Below are 21,063 nucleotides of genomic sequence, written 5' to 3' on the forward strand. Positions count from 1 at the left end.
TTAATCGCTTCTTCCTTGACCAATGGAAATGCATGCATTCCAAAAAATTTTTACGACTATGTTTGGTATTTTTCAAGTTATCGTGCTCACAGACAAACACACGCACATACACACACATACAACAAACTCAGATGATTACATAACCTGCTGGCGGAGGTAATTAATAACTTCCAGGCTCCCGCAATTGAAGAAAATTTTCTTTCTTATAACAACTGATGGAGGGAGGAGGTATCAGTCATATAAATAGTATAAATTATATATATGCGGGCTTCAAAAGTTCTTTGTGTCTCGTTTTTGTCATTGTTATCCCTCTATATGAAGTCAAACGTATACGCAAATATAAGTTGTGGAAACCCTGCTCGGAAATGGGTCAGTTTGATAGCTCTGAGCACTGGGGCGGAGCCAGTATTTTGACATGAAGATGTTGTATTGGTAAGAATAAATATTGAGGGCGAAACGTGTCCCATCGAGACGATGAATAAATGCATGTTTGTTTTGCCAACGAAAGCTTTTTCTTTATTTACCAAGGCTCAATTTAGTATTTTCATTTAATTTTCAATCTCAATTCTTGAATAGAACTAGATTAACCCCACGCAGTAACTTCGACGTATCTTTTGCGCCCTCAATTAGGGAGCAAGTGCACGATGGCAGATAGTTCTCAAAGTTGAAGGATTCCTTTGCTCCTGAAGCGATATGTTAAATAAATTATCTTAAAAATATATCGAGGCCTGTTCGATCTGTTCACATGGAGCGAGTTATCCCGGCTAGACGAGATAAAAAGCGCATCACATCAAAGGCTTTACCTCATTAGTTTTTCATTATATGCAGTTTTCACCTCGCCTAGCCGGGATAACTCGCTCCATGTAAACAGGCCTTTAGGTCTTCGTACAGCGTGGAATTGTCTCAGTGAAGACGTTCTGCAACCTGTGGGTAGTAATCCCGTCTTCAGAATCCACGCACGAATTCACCTTCAATCCTAATCCTGGCCATACTCCCTAACAAACTACTAACCCTAGAGGATTAGATTAAGGATTAGATGATTATCACTCATTGTGAACCATGTAACAATTTGTCCAAATGACGATTATTGTAATATACACTTGCGACGCCCTCGCACGTAGACAATGCAGAAGTTATGTAAGCGTCGCTCATTAACGCGAGTAATTTTAGCCATGCGAAGATGGAACGTGACCCGCGCAGACAAAACAGGTGGCTGACGACGCGTCACCGTTGACCGATGGCAATATAACCTACGGTAATTCAACGCAGTCAGTCAGTTGATAAGAGTCGCCAAGGTTTGAGTTACTACATTTTGTGTGCAGTCAAGGACGAAAAATGAGCGCCGTTTGCAAGAAGAATGAACCCGGTCGCTACACGAAGCTTTGCAACGATAGCGAACTATCAACGTGCAAAACCTCGAAGATCTTTTTCTTCAAGTTCAAAACAAAACTGAGCTCTGGGGGGAAGCGCGCGAAGCAATCAAAAGAGTTGGAGGTTTTGGAGATCGTCGGACAATCCGGTAGACGCCATGCGATATGTCGAGAAATCGAGAAAAGGGTCTTCATCGAAGCAGAATCGAGCGAGACCACGAAGAAGTCTTTACACAAATATCATTTTCAAATGGTCAAGACCTACAGGCTGGCTTGCTACGAGCTCATTTAGACGTGCTTGCCCGTTGCAGAGTCAGAAAGTCGTGGTAAAGGGTTTCTTGTGAAATTAAAAGACTTTCCTATAAAGACTTTCCTACGGTAACTGTTTAGTTAAGACCATGAGCCCGGAGCTAAAGCTGCTGCCTAGCGCAGGAGAAGAGACGGTTGTTAGACAGACAGTTGCAGCCAAAGATATCGGCAACGCTGTTGTCCCGCGAGCTCCTCTTCACGGTGGACAAACCCAGAAACGAAATAGTCCTCGTGCAAATGAAGCGGCCGAGAAAAACTCTTCGTAGTTATCGGAGAACGAGTGTAAAAAAAAAACGACAGACGTTTTTCATAAACAAACGCTGCTCCGGCGGGAAGAAGGCAGAATCGCCAGATGTCGTCGTGTTTCGAGGACCTAAATAGGATATTCCAAACACATAGATCCATCACCCAAATAGACAATGAACCGATATCCTGATAGAAAACTTGAACATAAAGACGTTATAACCGTGAACTATATATGTATGCATTCAAATGAAATATTCATTTGTATACTGAGCTCTATCGTTGGCCACTTCGACACGATATGTACTTATCACTAGTTATAGCGAAGAAACGTAAATAAAATTTCTACCATTTAAACTTGTTGCTTTCGAAAATCGTTTGATCGAGCTGTTTAGTCAGAAACTGACACACTTTAGTGTTTACGCAAAATGATTTTTTAGATCGTTTACACTTGCCATTTTATGTGCGATTTTCTTCTTTGATAGACATGAACGAGTTAATTAGTTACTGATGTTCAAATATGAGCTCATACATCAGAGCATTGGTAACTAATTCACTCGTTCACATCAATCAAAAGGGGAAATCGCAGCCAAAATCGCAAGTGTAAGTGGGCATTTATATAGCTATGTTTTGCCCCCACTAGCCTTGTACCTTTTTGTCCCAGAATGTCCTGCGTAGATCTCATGTATTGTACAATGATTATTACACTTTATTATTTCATATTGCGTTATGCTGTAATCAGATGAAACACACCTGCGATTCACGTATTTTGGATACATTTAATATATTTTATCACACATCCCAATCAGTTTATCATTTACTGAAAATATACACTTCTCTTTGAGGTTTACGATTGATGAGAAATACAAGAGAAATATAGAAGTACAAAAACACTTTGTTTTTTTTCTGAGCGCCAAACTCATTTCCTATCATCATCGGAACTGTTCAAAGCAGGGCTGACAAAAACAAAGACCCACTCGAGCTCAACGCCGCCATATGACGTAACTATCCGACCAAAATAATGCACAAGAATTTGTCCAGCTCCGCCGTCTGCAACGAGAGGGAATATTTTAGCAACGGTTTGAAACCACAGCGAGTCTGATTGGTTATTCATGTGTTTATGTGATTGTCAAATGATACACATAGTGACCGGTGGATCCCAAACATTCATCTTGTTAAATTTGAATAAATTGTAGCTTGTTTGACAGCTTATTGTGCGTGATTACAGACAGCTTGTTATTGAAAACCAGAATGCACGAATCGTTGTTGAACGGCCACGGACCGAACGACAATTCGCATTCCGGCTATCTAAAGGTGGAAGAAGGCAAGAATAACTGGGTTGAGTATTGGGTTGCCATTCGCGACAATCGTATTTTGTTGTACTCCGACGAGTGTTCCGAGGAAAGCGGTGAAGAAGCTATGAAAAGCATCGAACTTTCAAGCGAGACACGTTGTGAACTGCTTCAACGAAGAAACTATCATTTTCGATTCAAGTTAGTCGTGGGAGGAAACTCTCTGTACAAGCTCAAATGCTCGTCTGCCTTTCATCGACAACAATGGATTTCACAAATCATGTTGGCGTCTTCGAAAGACCGTGTTGTGGAGTTGAACGTCCCAAGAGAAAGCAACCGCACTCGTACGCTGTCTTCTGAATCACAGCTCAGCTCAGACGCCGAAAGCCTGCATGAGTCGGAGCTCGAATCGAGTGGTGCTTTCTCCGACGGAGGAACGTCCGTCGGCCGTCTTAACACGCCAGATTTAGAAACAGAGAGCTCGGCGAAGCCGATCGACCGTCGCGAGGCTAAAGGCCTCCTTCGCAGGCTGTCTTTCAAAGCGAGTAACAGACTACGAAGGAACAGCAACTCATCTCCACGTGGAGAACTGAGCGACACTGGATCGCCTTCACCTCTCAGTCCTGCCATGCGACAAGTTGGTAGTCCGAAGACAGAGAGTCCCGTTTCTTCTCCCAAAGTGGATAAGGGAATTGTAGACTTCAATAAAGTGTTTGTGAACCCAGCTTTTGTGCCCAGTCCTTCATCAAGCCCAGCAATAACAAGAAAAACGGACATTCTTCAGGAAGTAGACTTGATAGATATATCGTGAATTTCGACCGAATGACATCGTAATATGCGGGTTTTTTCGACAATACCGCCTGTGACTGCAGACAATCTTCCAATAAATACATGGATTGTTTCAAAAGAAACGGGGAGGGAACAGAAAAGATTTCCGGTCCTATGTAAATTCGACATCATTGAAAGGGTTACACAACATTTTCCTGTCATTATAAATCGACCTTACATAAGCAGATCCCCGTTTTTGTTTTCAATATCAAAATGTAAATAGATATTTATTAATAAATCAATCGAGAGTTTCGTGTGGGTTTTTATCTTATCAAGCATTTGATATGCTCGAAATGCGGCCCAAATGTGTTGGCGCCAAGTGCCACTTTGCCTCCAATCAAGCGAGCCAACTGTGCCCGAAATTTGTAACAATTTGAGAAGTAACAATATTTCCTGTATTTTCATCGATAACGCTCGCACCAGCGGTTATGAGAATCGTATATTTATCTAAGAATCGAAATATCGCTTTATCCTGCTAAAAATAGATCAGTTTAAGCCTACGTTTGGAAATATCGGTTATTTTTACAACGCTACTAGTCTACGTACGTAAATTGAATTTGCATATGCCATGTGGTTTAAGTATTAGCTATATATAAACATGTACAAGTGTACAACGTCAACAGACGGCAATGTTTAAACATATTCTAATATATGTGTACATAAAGCGGTTTAATTTAATCTTGAAACGTTTTTAGTTTGTACGTAAGTTTGGAATTACAGCAATGAATAGACTGTTTTGTCGAGTCGATGTACAGTTTAAGAGGCTGTGTGGTCGGGACAAGTATTTTCCAAGACCACTCGTGAGCGCTCTCATTGAATAAATAACGGCCCAAACACCAGCCACCTACGCAGCCATCTGAAACCAAAAAAAGTTGATTTCGGCGCGGTTAAAATTATCTCTACAAAAGAATAAAATCTATGAACGCTGTAAGTCACATCTTCGCTAATAACACCCGTTGATACCAGTTTCCGTTGCTTGTATTCCCCAAGTTAAATTTTTCTTCAGACCGAACTATGGTCAACATTAGTCTATCTCTTAAGAAAAAATATATTATCAAGTATAGTGCTTTCTTCTTCGTTACTGTCATATTCCCGCTCGTCTGTCGAGCACATATCCCGCGTCTCTCCTGAGTATCCCTCATATCCTGTGTGTACCTCAAGATCCTCTACGATCTCTACTAAAGAATCGGGATAACTCTCGTTTGCCGAATCTCGATGCCGTTCCTGGATATAGCTTCTTGTGGACTTTGTCTCGTGAATGTTTGGCCTGTACAATGAGTAACTGGGGTTCTCCTCTACATCAAATCACAAAGATATGGCATGAATAACTTGAAGAACAAAGTAATGTCGAAGAAAAAAGTCTGGGGTTCTCCTCTACATCAAATCACAAAGATAGGGATGAATAACTTGAAGAACAAAGTAATGTGAAAGAAAAAGATGAAGAGAAACAGATAATGTTATGACCATCCAATTACTCAAAGGGTGCATGGTCATTCAAGACAGCCTCTTTTGCATCTCTTTGGCAGCAAATTTCAAGCACAGTCAAACTTCACCTAAGCATAAACTTGCACAAGTGGGAAGTCAAGCCGAGATCATAATACGAAGAATTGAATACTATCTAGCAGGAGTGACAGTCGAGAAAAGAAGACAGAAAATATTGTACAGTAACGGCCACGCCATGTACCAAACACATGACACGGCTCATGCAGACTGAGAATACGCTTCATACTTGCCTTCGTATGTAGGTTGACGTCTGGTAGTATAATTTGTCGGAGGAAAAACATCATCGTTTTCTACTTTCTTCAATCTGGATGTCTTCCTCTTTGTCGGATTCTTGTTGATCTTCTTTCTGGGATAATCTGGGTTGGATTCTGTGTTATATTGACCTGCAGTTTGATAGTTATGAATATAATCGTCCAATAAATCCTTCGATTTATCCTGATTTTCTTGTGTTCTTTGTTGGCGAAGTCCGCCTGAAGGGAGGTAATCGTACTCTTGGGCATGTCCCGATGACAGTGGCTTGGTGTTTCTCGAGGTGTCTAATGGGTGATGCACGTGGACTCTGCGTTCTGTAGGTTCATGTTGACTGCTGGTTGTCTGGGAGGCTTGGTAAGTAACATCGTCAAATGCTGTTTCATTTGCATGCTTGTGTTTGCCATAGTGTGGTGTATGATGGGCAGTTTGTTGTAACGAATGTTCCTCACATGTACCACGGTGATGGTGGAGATACTCGCTGTCGTGGTGGTGACCTAATGGTGGTACTACTTCATGCTCAGTGTAGTGTATTGATTTTTGATAGTAACTATTATTCCTTTTTGGTGAAATGGGGTGTCTCCGTGTGTGGTAATTCTTCTGAGCCGGATGGGGCTTATCCTTGTGGTGGTCGATATTATCAGATGAAGTCTTGCTTAGATCGTGCTGAGGTATGCTTCGGTAATGAACGTGCTTTGACACGGGATAATCACAATCTGAGGTTGGTAAGTCTTGTTTGGTTTGTTCATGGTAGTATCCACAATGGCAAGGTTGATGTGACCTGCAGTGATGCTCCATGTCCGTTTGATCACCCGTATCACTGCAGGAATCAGATACGTACACTCGTGAATGGTCCTGAACAATATTGCCATTCACATCATGAAGATGATTCCCCTGTTTCGTAGATTTTGGCTTGAACTCTTCATTATTGTTGAGGTCAATGTGGTTGATATGATCTATTTTTCTGTGTTCGCTACTGGATCTCCTGTTGCTCACATGACGATGTTTCGAATGATGAGTTTCAGTTCCTTTATTCCTGCTGGTATCATATCCTCCAACAGATGAATTTGTGCCACCATTATGTGCCAGGTGATGGTGGTGGTTATGTGAAGGTGGACTACCACCTCTGTATGATGTCTCCTTAGTTTGTGGTTCACCATGTTTGTGAAGTACAGCTTCATTCTCGTGTCTCGAATTTTCCATCACATGCACATGGCGATTCGGGGTATTTCGTCGTGATCGTGAAAATGAATCTAAGTGATCATGCGGTACAGTATCTGCCTCATGATTTGCCTCAATATGTCGGCATTTCGAATCCGATGTTCGTTTCTGTACCAAATTGGTTTGTTGACTTGGAGAATGCATAGTCAATGTTTCGTTATTTTTTGGATCTGGTTGATGCAACTTAGTGAACTGGTCGTGTGGTTCTGGCTGAGTCAATGGCGATCGTTTTTGTTCGGCGTCTTCTTCATGTTGGTCAGCATGCATTGACCAATCTTCTGATCTTGTGAATTGGTCTGGCTTCCGGCTGGGATATTTGTGTTCATCTGGGTCTTGTTTTGCTGCCTGTTGCTGAGGATGTTGATGACTTTGCTGAACAGTACCCTGTGATGGTAGAACCTGCTGTTGTTGTTGCAGTAGCTGCAACTGTTGTTGTAACTGAACCTGCTGTCGTTGTATCTCGATCTGCTGTTCTTGTAATCGTAGTTGCAAGGAATACTCTCTCAAATATAACTCGTGCAAGCCGCTATTCTCAGAAACACCGGACCGTTGATACTCCCCACTTACGTTTTGTGATTCACTATTCTGTTCGTATTCAATATCGCTGACTTTTACATCAAAAAGACGGTTAGAATAAACTGGTACTTGTGGGGCACCCCATTGCATCCGACCACGATGAGAATTCCTATCATCGTGGGTTTTCTTCATAGGACGCTTTCGGGACTTGGCTGTAACATCTTTGCTTAATACTTCAACTGAAGGCGATGTTTGTGTACCCTGTGGTTGTGCTTGAAGCCTTTTCTTAAAGATCTTCGCCTGTTCTTCTTTCTCGCTCTTAACATCCTTCAGCTCATTTTGATATTTCTTCAAAAGCTTTTCGCTAATTTCCAATCGCTGTTTCAACGATTCTCTTTCTTGTTTCAACACTGTTTGCTCCTCTTGTATGGCACCAAGCTGCTCTTCAAAGGACACTCGTTCCTCCTGCAATCGTTCAAGAGCGAGTTCCCTCTCCTCGCCAGTTTTTGCAAGTTCCTTTATCAGATTCGCGACTCTCTTCTTGTCCTCAACATTTAAGTTCTTCAACGAAGCTCGTCTGGGATTGCCGCTCTCTGACAAGCTTGACATGTTTGCAAGTTGATCACTCGAAGTAGCGCCTAAAAATAAACGTGTAAATAAACATGTGATTTCATAAACAACATAGGAAATATAACCAAGTGCCAAAGAAGGAACCAATTATAAAATAGGTCTCGAATATTATTCCCACAACTTGGCGCAAAAATACGCCCTTAAAATCACGGTTTCTATAGCATAAATACCTTTTAAAAGGCTAGAGGCATCCTTTTTACCCAAAAAATCATTTTGCTTCGTCGCAATTCTCTGGGAACTTTTTTCTTGTTTGTTTACGGTCAGAGGGTCATTACGTGTATTCAAAATAGCGCTATCTGACTTTGACTTTTGCACCACTTGGGCAAATTTCTGCGCATGCGAATCCTTTCTTGTATCCGTAAAACCACCCATCGCAACCCCCGGTACTTGAACATTTATAAACTGCTCCTTTTCAGGCACAGTACTCCAAAATACACTGGTTTTCTTCCTAGTTTTTCCCGATAAAGCCACCCCTTCTACTGTTCGAGTGTTCGCCATTTTGAAAATATTTGATTTAGCTTCGTCGAAATGGACGAATTTGATTGGTCGAAACAGGCTGGCCTGGTTACCAAGCCGCGGAATATTTATATTTTTATTGTTTTGTATTTTTGCTCAGTTTTGAGGAACAAAAATATCGTACAATTTATTGTATTTTTTGCAATTTCTTTTGCTTTAAATGTACGCTAAGCTCGCAGAATTGAAGCATGAGCAAATGGGACAATCTTAGAAACCGTCTCCGTGAGTCGAATAGAAATTTGGACGAAGAATTTGAACAATTTCTCAATGAGGTTTGTGATGTATGTAGTGACATTAGGGAGCACTTGTTATTTCATTTTAAACCAAGTTTTAGACTCGTTTCCTGTGTAGCGGTAGAAAAACTGCTCTGAATATGTCTAATTCTCATACACTTATTCTTCTCAAACTAAATTTTAGTCTCGTTTCCTGACACTGCAGCAGCAGAAAAACTACTTTGAAATATGTCCAATTCTCATCTACCTATTGATATGTTGTTGTATATAAACCTCAATGTAATGTATGAATTCATTCTTAGTGTAATAAAGTAGTGTCAACTGTATTTTCCAGTCCCTTTCTGAAGAGTCCCTTAGTTCACCCCGAACCAAATCCCCTGGTACAAAAAGGCAAGATCTCAATCGAGGACAGAAAGCTCCCTTGAAATCCACCAAGCCCTGGTGGGACAGTAGTGTGGAGGACGACCCCAAATCCACGGATGTTGCCCAAAGTTGGTTTAAGACACCAACAGTCAAAGAAGAGGTGGAGATCCCTGAGGATGATGAACCAGAGTTACACCAAGTATGATCATGAATGTGTTGATCATTTTAAGACAACCAATGTTGTTTAATACAATGTACGGCATTTGTTTTTTAACCTATTTACTTGTTGCAGGCAAAAACCGCAGGAAGTAATCAAGATTATGGAGGATTTAGGCAAGATCCACCAGTTGATCCTGGGGTTTCAGTGACCATGAGCAAAGATAGCTTAGATGATGTTGGTTAGTTGTCATCAGATATTTTTCATTGATTTTTTTCAAAAGCTCTGTTTTGGTAAGGTGCACTTGTTTTATAATCACAGCAGGTGGGAAGCAATATGACGATGTGGATAAACTGTCTGACATTGAAAGGTGAATGGTTACTACGTTACTATATATGTTTTGAAATGGTTCTTTTAGCACCTTAGCTAGAAGCTCAATTCATCTTATCCCCATTAAAAAAACTGTTTAGAACAACAGTAAGTAAACATGAATATATATTAACATACCCCCCGCCAATAAGGCAGTTAACTATGCACCAGGGACCAGTTGTATCAAGCCTGTTTCAAGTTTCAACCCGTCTTCATGAACTTTTAAAACCTTGCTTTGCATGATCAGAGGATTAACTCTTTCCAACCATGTTGTAGCCAAAATATTGATGAGATCCAAGAGAAATTCAGTTACACTGAACCCTCTGGCTCTCCAACATCATCACCTTCTCAGAGACTACCGGAGAAGCTGGATGCCAATGATCCTAGCCTGAACACAGAGACTGGCATGAACACCCAGAATGAACTAGCAGAAAAACTGGAGTTTTTTAAAAAACTTGAGGATGAGAAATCAAATCTAGATTATGGCAAATTGAACGAAATGCTGGATGAAGAATCAAGCGTTACCGGTACTGATCAAGTAAGAGCCGACGATGATCTTCAAGCCACTGGAGTGGAGTTAGGGGACTCAATTTTCAATGCAACAGGTGTATATATACTCATTATATTGTACATATTACTGTACTGTATGTATGCACTGAACTACCTAGAAATACCTTAAACCTGATGGTCCCCATGTGGGTAGTATTATTCTAAAATCAGCTGTTGTGGGTTGTATCTGAACCACCTATCTAAAAAAGATATCTCAAACGTAGTATTCTACAATAAAATGTCGTGGTTTGTCTGAAAACGATTTCTTACGATAGTCCAGTGTAGGTATTATTCTACGACAAACTGTCGTAGTTTGTATCTCTAAGATACCAAGTGTCCAAAGATCCATGCTGGTAGACCTGACCGTGCTAGCGAGAAGCACCCGCGTGCTCGCGCTTCGACGAACTTTTTTGATGACGTCATTATTGCAATTAGAACAATTTAAATTCGCTAATTACAACGCAACCGTGAATTTCCGATCGTGAAAAGAAACATTAAATACCAGTGCATATGGTCGTCTCATAAGCATGGTGTTTGCATTTTTGTCACATCTTTGGCCAAACTGGCTCTGGGGAGGGAGAAAAGTGGACGAGATTACCACAAACGATGAAATTGGTATGATCAAGTTTCATACAGACACGGCATTTGTTGTCCGCGAGACCATAGCAGGGCTGGAGAAACCAGGTTAGGCTTAATTTATAACCCTGGTTGTTTTGCATTTCAGGAACTGCTGCTGGTGTTATGTCTCCTAGTAAAGAACTCGCTAAACCTTCAGTTGATAAGGTATGATACCATAGAGTATGCTTTCACATGGATGTTTTTCGAATGGTATTGGTATGATGGAATTGTTTGGTATATGATGTGCTGTAATGTTGTATGGTATATACCATGGTGTATATTGTAAAATTTGTAAAATAATTTTGTATGTTGTAAAATGGTATGGCATATCTTGATGGTATGGTGCGGTACGGTATCGTACATGGTATGTTATCGTACATGGTATGGTACATGGTATGCTTGGGATAATGCAGTAATTATATGGCTTCTTCATCTCAAAGTAAAGATCGAAGCTTGCAATATTATAAGAAAAATATATAATTATTTCTGTAGAATTCACTGAAACCATCCATGCTATCAAAAGGTAAGCGAACACCTAATTTCCACTTTCCTCCCCGAGTTTCAATATTTAAAGTTTATATCGCGATGATTCTAGTGTCATTGATGGACTCCCTCGACTCCACGGTAGGAACAGCTCAACGCGAGAAGATAAAGCAGATCAGACAAAAACACATCGACGTTCCTGTTTCTGAAGTCACGGGTGGGTAGTAGAGCAAGTCTTGTCGAAATATCAATTATCCTAAAACCATTATGATTATTAACTGGATAATATTTATAAGTCCACATTCAGTTTTTTTTATGGTTATTTTTAGATTATAGTTCAAAGTAATTCAATCTTAGCTTATTAATACGTGTAAATATAACTATTGTTTTAGCATAAAAATTTAAACCCACTTTGTACGATTTGACATAGGTAGTTGAATGTCTTTAATCATTAAATAATTCTACTAATTCCACCACTAGTAATATAGGTTCTTTTCCACAGAAAGGCTGGCAGAACCTTTATTGCACATGTGAATCAAACTTAGTTTCTTTTGACTGTATTTAGAACCTCTGTCGGGCGATGATGAAGTCAAACCTGGTGATGATGACGCCCTCAAAGATGGCGACCACGAGTATTCTGAAAGCTTCGAAAGTGATGTCGAAGAGGAGAGAGCCGAGGTTGCCATGAAGACTGGAAGCGAGTTGCTAAATACTTCTGGTGTGGGTGAATTGGCCGCTCTACAGCAAGCGCTGCAGGCCGCTGATTTGGAGAGTACTGGGGATAGTGCTCGCCCTCTAGGTATGTGGGGTATTCCTAAGAAAAGCTTCAGGGTTAGAGAAGGGACCGCAATGGGGGTGTTGAAGACACTGTGTTTAGTTATTTCTGAAGAAGTGATATGAGAACAATGTATAGAGGGCGGAGTGAATCTTAGATTGTTGAAGACACTATGGTTATCTATGTGAGAGGAAATGTTTAATAGAGCAGTGTATAGATTTAGAGATGCGACTGTGATTACTGAAACCCACCATAGTCAAGACGTAAACCATTTTGACTTTTTTAACTTTTAGATGATACATCTAAAATCCAACCTGATCTGAAAGAAAGTCCAGAAAAAGTGACGAATAAACCACCCATTCCACAGAGTGTTCCCCCAAACGTGACCTCCGTTGGTTCACATCCAGATCCATTAGATCAAGAAGTCACCGTCTCTCATCCTGTTGCCACGTCCATAGCAACAAACGAGTCAAAAGGACTCAGCTCTAATACTTCTACCTCCGTCCCCCTGCTAAATCAAACTCTGCATCTCCCCCCTGACATTCATAGCTCCGCCCAAGAGCAACGGGGAATTATTCTTTCACGAAACGCTGATATCAGAGATCCCTTCAAACCTGTTCTTGGCCGTGACGACATCGTCGAAACCCGTCACACCGGATTTCCGTCCGGTCGATCGACAGGTTTTGAGCTGCCAAACGAAAGGGACCCGCCCGTATACACAGGCGGCTTGGTGTCAGAGAACTTCGAGTTCCATACCGAAAATCGTCAACCCCCCGGTTTGCAAGGCCATGATGTTAATGAAATGCATGGTTTTAGTCTTCAACCCGTATCACAGTCGGGGGGGATAAATATCGTGCAGACCTTGGAGGAGGCGATCGTCGAGGATATTTTTTCTAGGAATATTAGTATAGGTACTCCTAAGACGGGGGGAGCCAAGAAAGAAGATGTTTTCCCGGGGGAGGTCACCAGTGATGAGGACACTCCCCCTCCTGAGAGTTTAAAGAGTATTAAGTCTATTGTGAAGAAGCGACGGGAGGCTCAAAACGGCGCGAAACCTCCGAGCGGAAGACGACGAGAGACGACGAAGAAGACTTCGCCAAAAGTCGTACCAAGAAGCGCTACGCCAGGGGGAAGTAGGAAGAAGACGGAGGATAAGGTGGGAAGATTAGGAGGAGTTAGGGCAAAGCAGGGGATTTCTGGGGACCGTAGGAACGTGGCTGTCGATGATCGCTTTGGATGGAAGGATAAAACTGGATTGAGTTCCTCACGCGAGAGAAAAGCGGGAAGTTTGAAGGGCCAGAAAGAGAGGGTAAGAATTAAGATAGCGACCAAAAGTTGACATAATCAGGGAGTTTCATGCAAGTTTCATGCTATCAATTCTAATAGAAACTAGATCTAATGTAATTTCGAGAATTTTTTCTTGTAGTCCAGGAGGGTGCCGAATAAACCTCAAGCAAACATACAAGAACAATCGCCAACTCAATTGATAGCCTCCGTCGAATCGTTTGCTAGCTATCTCAATAGTTTTGTACACCGCGAGGATCACGAGGGACACACGTCACTCGTGGAGTACGAGGATGGCTCCGAAGAGGACACGAGGACCAACCGAATATCACGAGAGCAAGCATTGCGGAAAGAGGTTGAACATTGGCAAGCAATGTGGCAGGTGGAAAGAAATATTTTATATTTAAACTTTATGTTGGATAGCTCTGAGCTGTTCTTCCTAGAGGTCCAGTAAGGGTCTTCTCTTATTGATCCAGTGTTACTACTGGAGGAAACCTAAACTAAACGAACTTTTTTGATATACTGGATAGCTCTATCAGTTCTAAGCTGTTCTTCCTAGAGGTCCAGTAAGGATAATTTCTTATTGATCCAGTGTTAATACTGGAGGAAACCTAAACGAAACGAACTTTTTTGATATACTGGATAGCTCTATCAGTTCTAAGCTGTTCTTCCTAGAGGTCCAGTAAGGATCATCTCTTATTGATCCAGTTTTACTACAGGAGGAAACCTAAACTAGGTAAACTAGCTCTATTTATCCTGGATAGCTCTATCAGTTTTAAACTGTTCTGTTGATAATAAAACTTCAGTTTTATTAATTTCAGGATGAACGTAACGAAAAGGATAAACTGATTGACGAGTTAAACCGAAAGGACAAGGAATGGAACAGACGAGAACAGACACTTGGTTTGCAGTACAAGAAAGAGATCAATGATTTGAAACAGAAAGTATTTGTTTTAGAAAGCCGATTGAAAGATGTTGACGACAAGAAACGGGCATCAAAAACTGCCAATTTGAAGGTGAGATATTGAGATGTTTTTTAGACTTTTAGAAGACTTTTAGAACGAAAGACCCAAAAATTCACTTCTTTTCAGTCAATGTCAGACGAAGAATTGCGAAAATTGGAGAAGGAAATTTGCGATCAGGATCAATTGCTCACCGGTTATCAACAAGAGAATGAGCGTTTGTATGAAGATTTGAAACAAGCACAGGTCAAAGCCAAGACGGCTGAAGCACAGATGTTTAAAGAAAATCAAAAACTAGGTAAATAGACAAGAAAAATAAGTAACAGAACTCGGATTTTCTTCTGTAGAAACACTGGATCAATAAGAGATGATCTTTACTGGACCTCTAGAAAGAACAGATAAGAAGTGATAGAACTATCCAGTAAAAATAAAGTTAGTTTAGTTCAGGTTTCCTCCTGTAGTAACACTGGATCAATAAGAGATGATCCTTACTGGACCTCTAGGAAGAACAGTTTAGAACTGATAGAGCTATCCAGTATAAATAAAATTTTGTTTGTTATTTTTAGCCAGTGAAGTGGCAGTGTTGAAGGAAAAGCTGGAGAGGAAAGAAGGTACATTTGAACTCAGTGGTACGGCCGCGATGGGGGCAGAGAGGATCCATCAGCTTCATTCACAGCTGAAGATACTCAGGACAAATGAACAAGAAATGAAAAAAGAGATGGACACTTTAGAGAGTGATAAAAGAAGGTTAGAAAAAGATCTCAAGAAGTTGGAAAGAGAAAAAGATGAGGCTGTTCAGCGAGTCGATCAAGCCATTGGTAAATATTCATTGTTTATCATTTATAAGCCTGGAGCTTGGAGTACTTCAGATTGAATTCAAGATTATAAAAACACAAATATGTTCCTTTAAAAAAAATTCTGCTTATCTTCACATGGCCCACCCATACGATTGCTCTTAACTTTGGATAACCAACCCCTTTAACTAAGCTCAAAATGGTGGTCCACCCCCTTTTTTTCCAGCCACACCTCCCCCCGTCCTTACTTTATGACCTGTCTCTTATCAATTAATGTCGATGGCATTCCTCAGGCACGAACTCGCAAACACTACAGGACATGGAGTCAGGTCATGCGAGCGAAATCCAAAGGTTGAACAGAAAGCTCGCATGGTACGTCGAAAACCAGGAGCTGTTGGATAAAGATGCGGCGATATTGAAGGAAAAGAATGAAGAGATCAAAGAATTGAGAGGTTTGGTGGAAAGAATGGAAAAAGAACGAGGGAATATAAACATGGAAAAAGACAAGAAAGACAAAGAAAGAGCTGGAGACGCCAAACGAATTCAAGATCTTGAGCGTCAGGTATTGTTAAATAAGGGAAGATTTCCAGTTGTAGCGAAACAGTTTGCATGCCACAAGGACAGATTTTCAATTGTAGAAAAATGGTTTGCTTAATGCGACATACCCGTATGTTTTTTAGCGAAAGAAACATGCTTTCGAAAGACATATGCCAACATTTCCCTAGCGAGCTATTCCTTTCTGCTTTTGAAAAAACGTATTAATAAAAATCTCTTTCAGATCCGTGAGATGGAACAAATAATCAAGCGCCGTTATCCGAACTCTATTCCCGCGTTAATCTATGCCGCTTCGTCGGCACCTGGCGACGGGAAGCCGTTCAAACCCGAAGACACTCCGAAAAAGCAAGGACCTTCGTATGCATTTCTGGAAAACCACGTGAAGAAATTGAACCAAGAGTTAGAGGAACGAGAAGAAGACTGGGCGCGAAGTTTTCGGGTTTTGGAACAGAAATACAACGCGATGCAATTGGAGTACGACAATCACGTGACGGAATTACGACGCGAGTTGGAAGACGAACGCGAGAAAGTGACGTCATATACACGAACCCGCGCGAGGACCTCCTCGCTTGAGAAAGAGTTGGAGAACTTACGTGATAAGCATGAACGAAAAACGCAAAAGCATAGCGCGGAAATGAAAAGCACGCACGAAGCTTACGAACGGAAAACGCAGGAACTCAACGCGGAGATAAAAAGTTTGCGTGACGCGCTGCACGCGAGGAAGAACGTGGCCATGCAGCTTGAAGTTAAAAATGCGTCTAAAAAGAGAAAAAGCAAACGAGGTGCGCTCACAGATAATCAAGCTCAAATTACCGAACATCAGAGTCAGAGAGATACTGACAAGAACTTCGAAGCCCGTTTAACGAGCTTACATGAAGTGTGTGATCAGAAGGATCGTATGATTGAGGAGCTACGGACGACCTGTGCTCAGCTTCAACACCAAAGACAAGAGATGCTCGTTGAGAAAGAACTAGTCGAGTCCAGGAGAGTGATCCAAGAAAACTCGCACGAAAAATTGGATGTTCTTGGTTCAGAGAACCGCCAGTTACGAGAACAGCTTTCGCAGGTGACCGTTGAGATGGACCAACAACGAGTCCGGTGAGTATATAGTCATTTAACTTATAATGAAACAATTTATTGATCCAGTGTTACTACAGGAGGAAACCTAAACTAAACTAACTTTATTTATACTAGATAGCCCTATCAGTTCTAAACTGATCTTCCTAGAGGTCCAGTAAGGATCGTCTCTTATTGATCCAGTGTTACTATAGGAGGAAACCTAAACTAAACTAACTTTATTTATACTGGATAGCTTTATCAGTTCTAAACTGTTCTTCCTAGAGGTCCAGTAAGCATCATCTCTTATTGATCCAGTGTTACTACAGGAGGAAACCTAAACTAAACTAACTTTATTTATACTGGATAGCTCTATCAGTTCTAAACTGTTCTTCCTAGAGGTCCAGTAAGCATCATCTTGACCATCTCATTTCTGTTCTCTATTTCTCGATGTGTAGTTACCAAGCATCACTTGCTGAGGTTGAACGTATAGCGAGGCAGGAGCGGGAGGCCTCACACGACGAGCTGTCCTCTCTAAAAGCACAACACAGACAAGAGATCGAGAATATAAAACAAGATTACGCTGCTCAACATTCCCGCTCCAAGCTTTCCGAGATGACAAACAAAATTGCCAGTTTGGAAATTGTAATTGAACGACTAAAAGACAAGTTGGCAAAAAGCGCGGAAACTGAAGCCGAACTTGCTTCAAAGAAGGTACTGATTAATTACAAGGGGAAAAATGCCAAAACCTTGAGGCAGTTCCTTCAGAATAGATTGCTTCAAATGATAAAGTGGGTGCATTGCCATCAAATACATATTAGCAGTAATGCTAGTCTTTGTCAACATTAGTATTATGTTGAGACACACATAGTATTATACTTTTACCCTGAAGTCTATGCAAATTCAAGGTTTCGTTAGTCTTATCGATCTCATTTGTTAGGTTCACGAAGAAGTGCTCAATCAAGAAATTAGACAGCTCAAGATAGATCTCAAGAAAGCCAAACAATTCCATACTCCGGAGATGCAGCATTATTCTCAGCTGGAAGACAAAATAAAAGCGATGGAAACCCGGTACGCCCGACGGGAAAACGAACTTCAAATGATCATTCAAAACCTCCGACTTTCTGCCGACGTAGAAAAAGACGAAGTGCTGAGGAAATGGCGGGAGTTATTGCGGAAGAAAACGGAAGAGACCGAGCGCTTCCGAGTTGAACTCGAAGCTATTTTATCGGTTTTAGAAGAACTAAGACAACAAGGAGTGGTTATACCCCGGAGCAAAATCAGCCATTCCCAATACCTGTAATGTATAGTACTGTAAATAAGAATGCAAATATGAACTCTAAATTGCAAAGCAATTGTCTTACGATAGTAGTTGAATGAAATATAGAATCGAAAGGTTGTCATCCATACGTGTAGACACAGTCAAAGTTCACCCAACATTATACCCAACGCATTCGTAAAATTTACAGGTACTTGTGTTTTAAATAGCGTCAAATCTCTCATGAATAGCGATATAAGCTTAGAAAATATTTCTCGTGGAGTATACAAGGTAAAGTTTAAAAAGTGTCTCATCGCGCGAAGACCCTTATTTCGTAATGAATCGGTGGTTTTTGAATACAACTTTTTAACTGCTGCGTATTGCAAGCTAATATAGTTGACCATTCGAAAATTTAAAAGCCTTTCAAGTTTCCAACAAGTCCTTATTTCGAAAATGTTTGATCTTCAAGTCGACAATGTATATTTCACGATAATATATTGTGAAAGCTCAAAGAGAATCACACACACGTTTAATTGAAAATGGTATTTAATATTTCATAAAATAAATAACAAGTGTTTAGAAACATTCTTTACAGTTGATAATTCAACCCAACGATTTACATTAATTGATTGCGAGCAACACGAGAGTTCCGACGCGGTGGCGTCATCACCCTCATCTCTGAAGACGAAGAAAGAACGCATGCTTGGAATCCAGTCCTTCAGAAGGATAGTAACGGTCGTAGAAACCAACGACGAATCTCTCCGGTTTGAAACCAAATTTCTGGTAGAGCAACATGGCGGGATTGTTTGCAGACACGTGAAGAGTCACATCTTTACCCAAACACGTTTGAATGAGATGGTAGATCATGAAGGAACCAATGCCTGCACGTCTCCAATCGGGATGAACGAGAACGAATGAAATGTAAGCTTCGTTGTATTTCACATCGGGCACCATAAAAGCACAGCCGATGATGAGTTTCTTGTAAAGAACAACGCAAGTGAAGTCGGGATACTGAAGGCACTCCGATAGATCGATGCCGGGCCAGAAAAATTCACGGCACAACGCGTTCACCCCCGGAATGTGATGCGGCTGTACGTAGCAATAGTCTATGGAACCAAATTCGACCGGGGGGAGCTCGTGGTCCGGAAACCGTTTCCGAAACCACGTGCAGATTTCCCGCAATAGTTTCAGTTTCAACGGCGTCGCTTCGAAATCGCGCCGGATGAAAGGTTTCAAAATCCGCGAGGTGTACGGGCTCGTTATGGCCCGGTTCACCGACCGGGGATTGCAGCCAATCAGACGACCCAAGAAGCTAACCTGTTTGACAGGTTTTTGCGAAACTGGTTGCATCATGAAACGATCTAATACCCTCTCATGTTTGACAGGCGATGTCTTCCGAGGTTTGGTAACAACCAGCTCCTGTTCTTGGTTCTGGAAAGATGGTTTTAATACAGGAGTGCATTTACCTTCTCGTAGAACGTAATGTGAAACACTCTCTATGGAAGTTCGCATCACTTTATCCAGATCGAACACAGGTAACCCACATTGCCGTTTTCGATGGTTAATGATAAGTTTCCGCCGCAAACGCCTAGCTGTTGGATTCGAGGAGTCAATCTTGTTTAATTTCTCCAGTAGTAATCTTTCTTCCTGTGGTTCCATAGTCCGAAGATTCTTCGCCTGACTAGCAACCTCCTCATCGCTGTCATCACCTTCACTATCACTGTTTATCTCCATCTTAGAGGTCGATGGTTGGTTGGTGTTCAACTCTTTCGGATCAAGAACTATCACACTCTCTTCTTCCTCCTCGCCATTTGTCGTTTTCTCTACATCTGCAAACTTTGCCTCGGCGTTTTCATTCGCTTGAGTAAAACTGGAAAGCAACGATTCATCGCTCGTGTTCTCAAAACTATCCAAGATCTCGTCCATCGCTCCAATATCGCCAATGTCCAATTCCGAGATATCGCCATTACTTTCCAAGAATGTGTTGATCTGCTCGGTAATGTCAGAACTTTCGGAAACACTGTTAACTCGATTCCCTTGTGTCCCACGCTCTTTCTCGGACTCTGAAATTTTAACATTTTCAGAAAGTTTACCCGCTTTGTGATTTTTCTCCAACATTCCATTCTCCAAAATTTCATCATTTGCCTTCTCCACTCTCCGCTTTTTTATGTTCGCCTTCACCTCCCCCGTCCGCGTATTCCCACCTTTCTTTCTCCGCCTCGGATTCAAACCAGGCGTCATGACCTCCGGTTTCTCAGACGGGGGGAGCACCTCCTGCAATGTCCACCATCCACCCTCCTTGAACTCCTTTTGCCCGCTTTTGAAAATCTTCGGACAATTTGTGGAGAGCGTTCCTGCAACCGTACTACACCATGAAGATGTCTTCTTCTTGTCCACGTGAAAAATATTCCAATTTTGTTCGATAAATTGACACAAATCGTCCCTCCATCGAAAATACCCTTTTCTTCCGCTTCCACGGCATATCAAATTGTATAACGACAAGTAAACGACCTGAAGCCAGTTCATCGCCTTCCGTTTGCATTCTTCCTTACCCACATTGGAGCAGTTCGCACAAGTAAACTCAAAGAATACGTCGCCTTTGAAGTTACTTGGCCTACCATTTTTCAGACATGTTGAATGAAATAGTTTTTGACATTTTAAACAAGTTAACATGCTTGGAGTTATATTTTTCGCACAATAACACACTACAGCGTCTTTGCTTTGCCTTTCTGACGAACTCTTGCCATCGACACTGGATACATCAGCTTTATTCCCATCGAAAGCCATTTTTCCCTCCAAATATTCTATATATTTAATTCACGCTGCTTGGGCGGCCATGTTGTTTTTGCGCCGGCAATACAACTATGGCAGCGGTCACTCTTCCATAATGCATTGCGAGCGTAGCTTTAAGAAATCCAGACTATTTTTTG

The 21,063-nt window shown here is 41.4% G+C and overlaps 4 protein-coding genes across 5 annotated transcripts; 2 read left to right on the forward strand and 2 right to left on the reverse strand.

The window, feature by feature from the left end:
- Window positions 1-2,816: 2,816 nt before the first annotated feature.
- Window positions 2,817-4,285, forward strand: LOC114535970. The gene has a single exon (XM_028557312.1). The coding sequence runs from the start codon at window positions 3,174-3,176 to the stop codon at window positions 4,023-4,025; it is 852 nt and encodes a 283-aa protein (XP_028413113.1). The 5' UTR covers window positions 2,817-3,173; the 3' UTR covers window positions 4,026-4,285.
- Window positions 4,286-4,534: 249 nt separating this feature from the next.
- Window positions 4,535-8,661, reverse strand: LOC114533759. The gene is made up of 3 exons (XM_028555355.1): window positions 8,332-8,661; window positions 5,776-8,169; window positions 4,535-5,337 (listed from the first exon to the last, which is right to left on the reverse strand). The coding sequence occupies exons 1-3, from the start codon at window positions 8,657-8,659 to the stop codon at window positions 5,072-5,074; spliced, it is 2,988 nt and encodes a 995-aa protein (XP_028411156.1). The 5' UTR covers window positions 8,660-8,661; the 3' UTR covers window positions 4,535-5,071.
- A 109-nt stretch (window positions 8,662-8,770) lies between these two features.
- Window positions 8,771-18,466, forward strand: LOC114533743 (centrosomal protein of 162 kDa-like). 2 transcript variants are annotated; one of them, XM_028555340.1, is made up of 18 exons: window positions 8,771-8,949; window positions 9,245-9,472; window positions 9,566-9,671; window positions 9,752-9,800; window positions 10,076-10,404; window positions 11,073-11,131; window positions 11,459-11,489; window positions 11,562-11,666; window positions 12,015-12,248; window positions 12,518-13,533; window positions 13,651-13,890; window positions 14,330-14,524; window positions 14,600-14,768; window positions 15,037-15,288; window positions 15,558-15,826; window positions 16,043-16,917; window positions 17,334-17,589; window positions 17,816-18,466. In XM_028555340.1, exons 1-18 carry the CDS (start codon window positions 8,866-8,868, stop codon window positions 18,176-18,178), a joined length of 4,860 nt encoding a protein of 1,619 aa, XP_028411141.1. In that variant the 5' UTR covers window positions 8,771-8,865; the 3' UTR covers window positions 18,179-18,466. The 2 variants fall into 2 exon arrangements, with proteins under 2 accessions (XP_028411141.1, XP_028411147.1); XM_028555346.1 differs by having other exon boundaries at window positions 9,755-9,800.
- Window positions 18,467-18,713: 247 nt separating this feature from the next.
- LOC114535651 (cysteine-rich protein 2-binding protein-like) lies at window positions 18,714-20,975 on the reverse strand. The gene has a single exon (XM_028556940.1). The coding sequence runs from the start codon at window positions 20,918-20,920 to the stop codon at window positions 18,806-18,808; it is 2,115 nt and encodes a 704-aa protein (XP_028412741.1). The 5' UTR covers window positions 20,921-20,975; the 3' UTR covers window positions 18,714-18,805.
- Between the last annotated feature and the right edge of the window lie 88 nt (window positions 20,976-21,063).

This window comes from Dendronephthya gigantea, unplaced genomic scaffold, assembly GCF_004324835.1.
Source record: "Dendronephthya gigantea isolate DGI-Jeju-01 unplaced genomic scaffold, DenGig_1.0 000002F, whole genome shotgun sequence".
NCBI lineage: Eukaryota > Metazoa > Cnidaria > Anthozoa > Malacalcyonacea > Nephtheidae > Dendronephthya > Dendronephthya gigantea.

Bases quoted from the DNA above. Each gene is read 5' to 3' on its own strand.
- LOC114535970 (XM_028557312.1), top strand. From the start codon at position 3,174: ATGCACGAATCGTTGTTGAACGGCCACGGACCGAACGACAATTCGCAT.
- LOC114533759 (XM_028555355.1), bottom strand. From the start codon at position 8,659: ATGGCGAACACTCGAACAGTAGAAGGGGTGGCTTTATCGGGAAAAACT. The intron at 8,170-8,331 runs GTATTTATGCTA...GTTTATTTTTAG, and splicing joins TGCCTCTAGCCTTTTAAAAG to GCGCTACTTCGAGTGATCAA. The intron at 5,338-5,775 runs GCAAGTATGAAG...GATTTGATGTAG, and splicing joins ACGTCAACCTACATACGAAG to AGGAGAACCCCAGTTACTCA.
- LOC114533743 (XM_028555340.1), top strand. From the start codon at position 8,866: ATGAGCAAATGGGACAATCTTAGAAACCGTCTCCGTGAGTCGAATAGA. The intron at 9,801-10,075 runs GTGAATGGTTAC...ACCATGTTGTAG, and splicing joins AAACTGTCTGACATTGAAAG to CCAAAATATTGATGAGATCC. The intron at 10,405-11,072 runs GTGTATATATAC...TTTGCATTTCAG, and splicing joins CTCAATTTTCAATGCAACAG to GAACTGCTGCTGGTGTTATG.
- LOC114535651 (XM_028556940.1), bottom strand. From the start codon at position 20,920: ATGGCTTTCGATGGGAATAAAGCTGATGTATCCAGTGTCGATGGCAAG.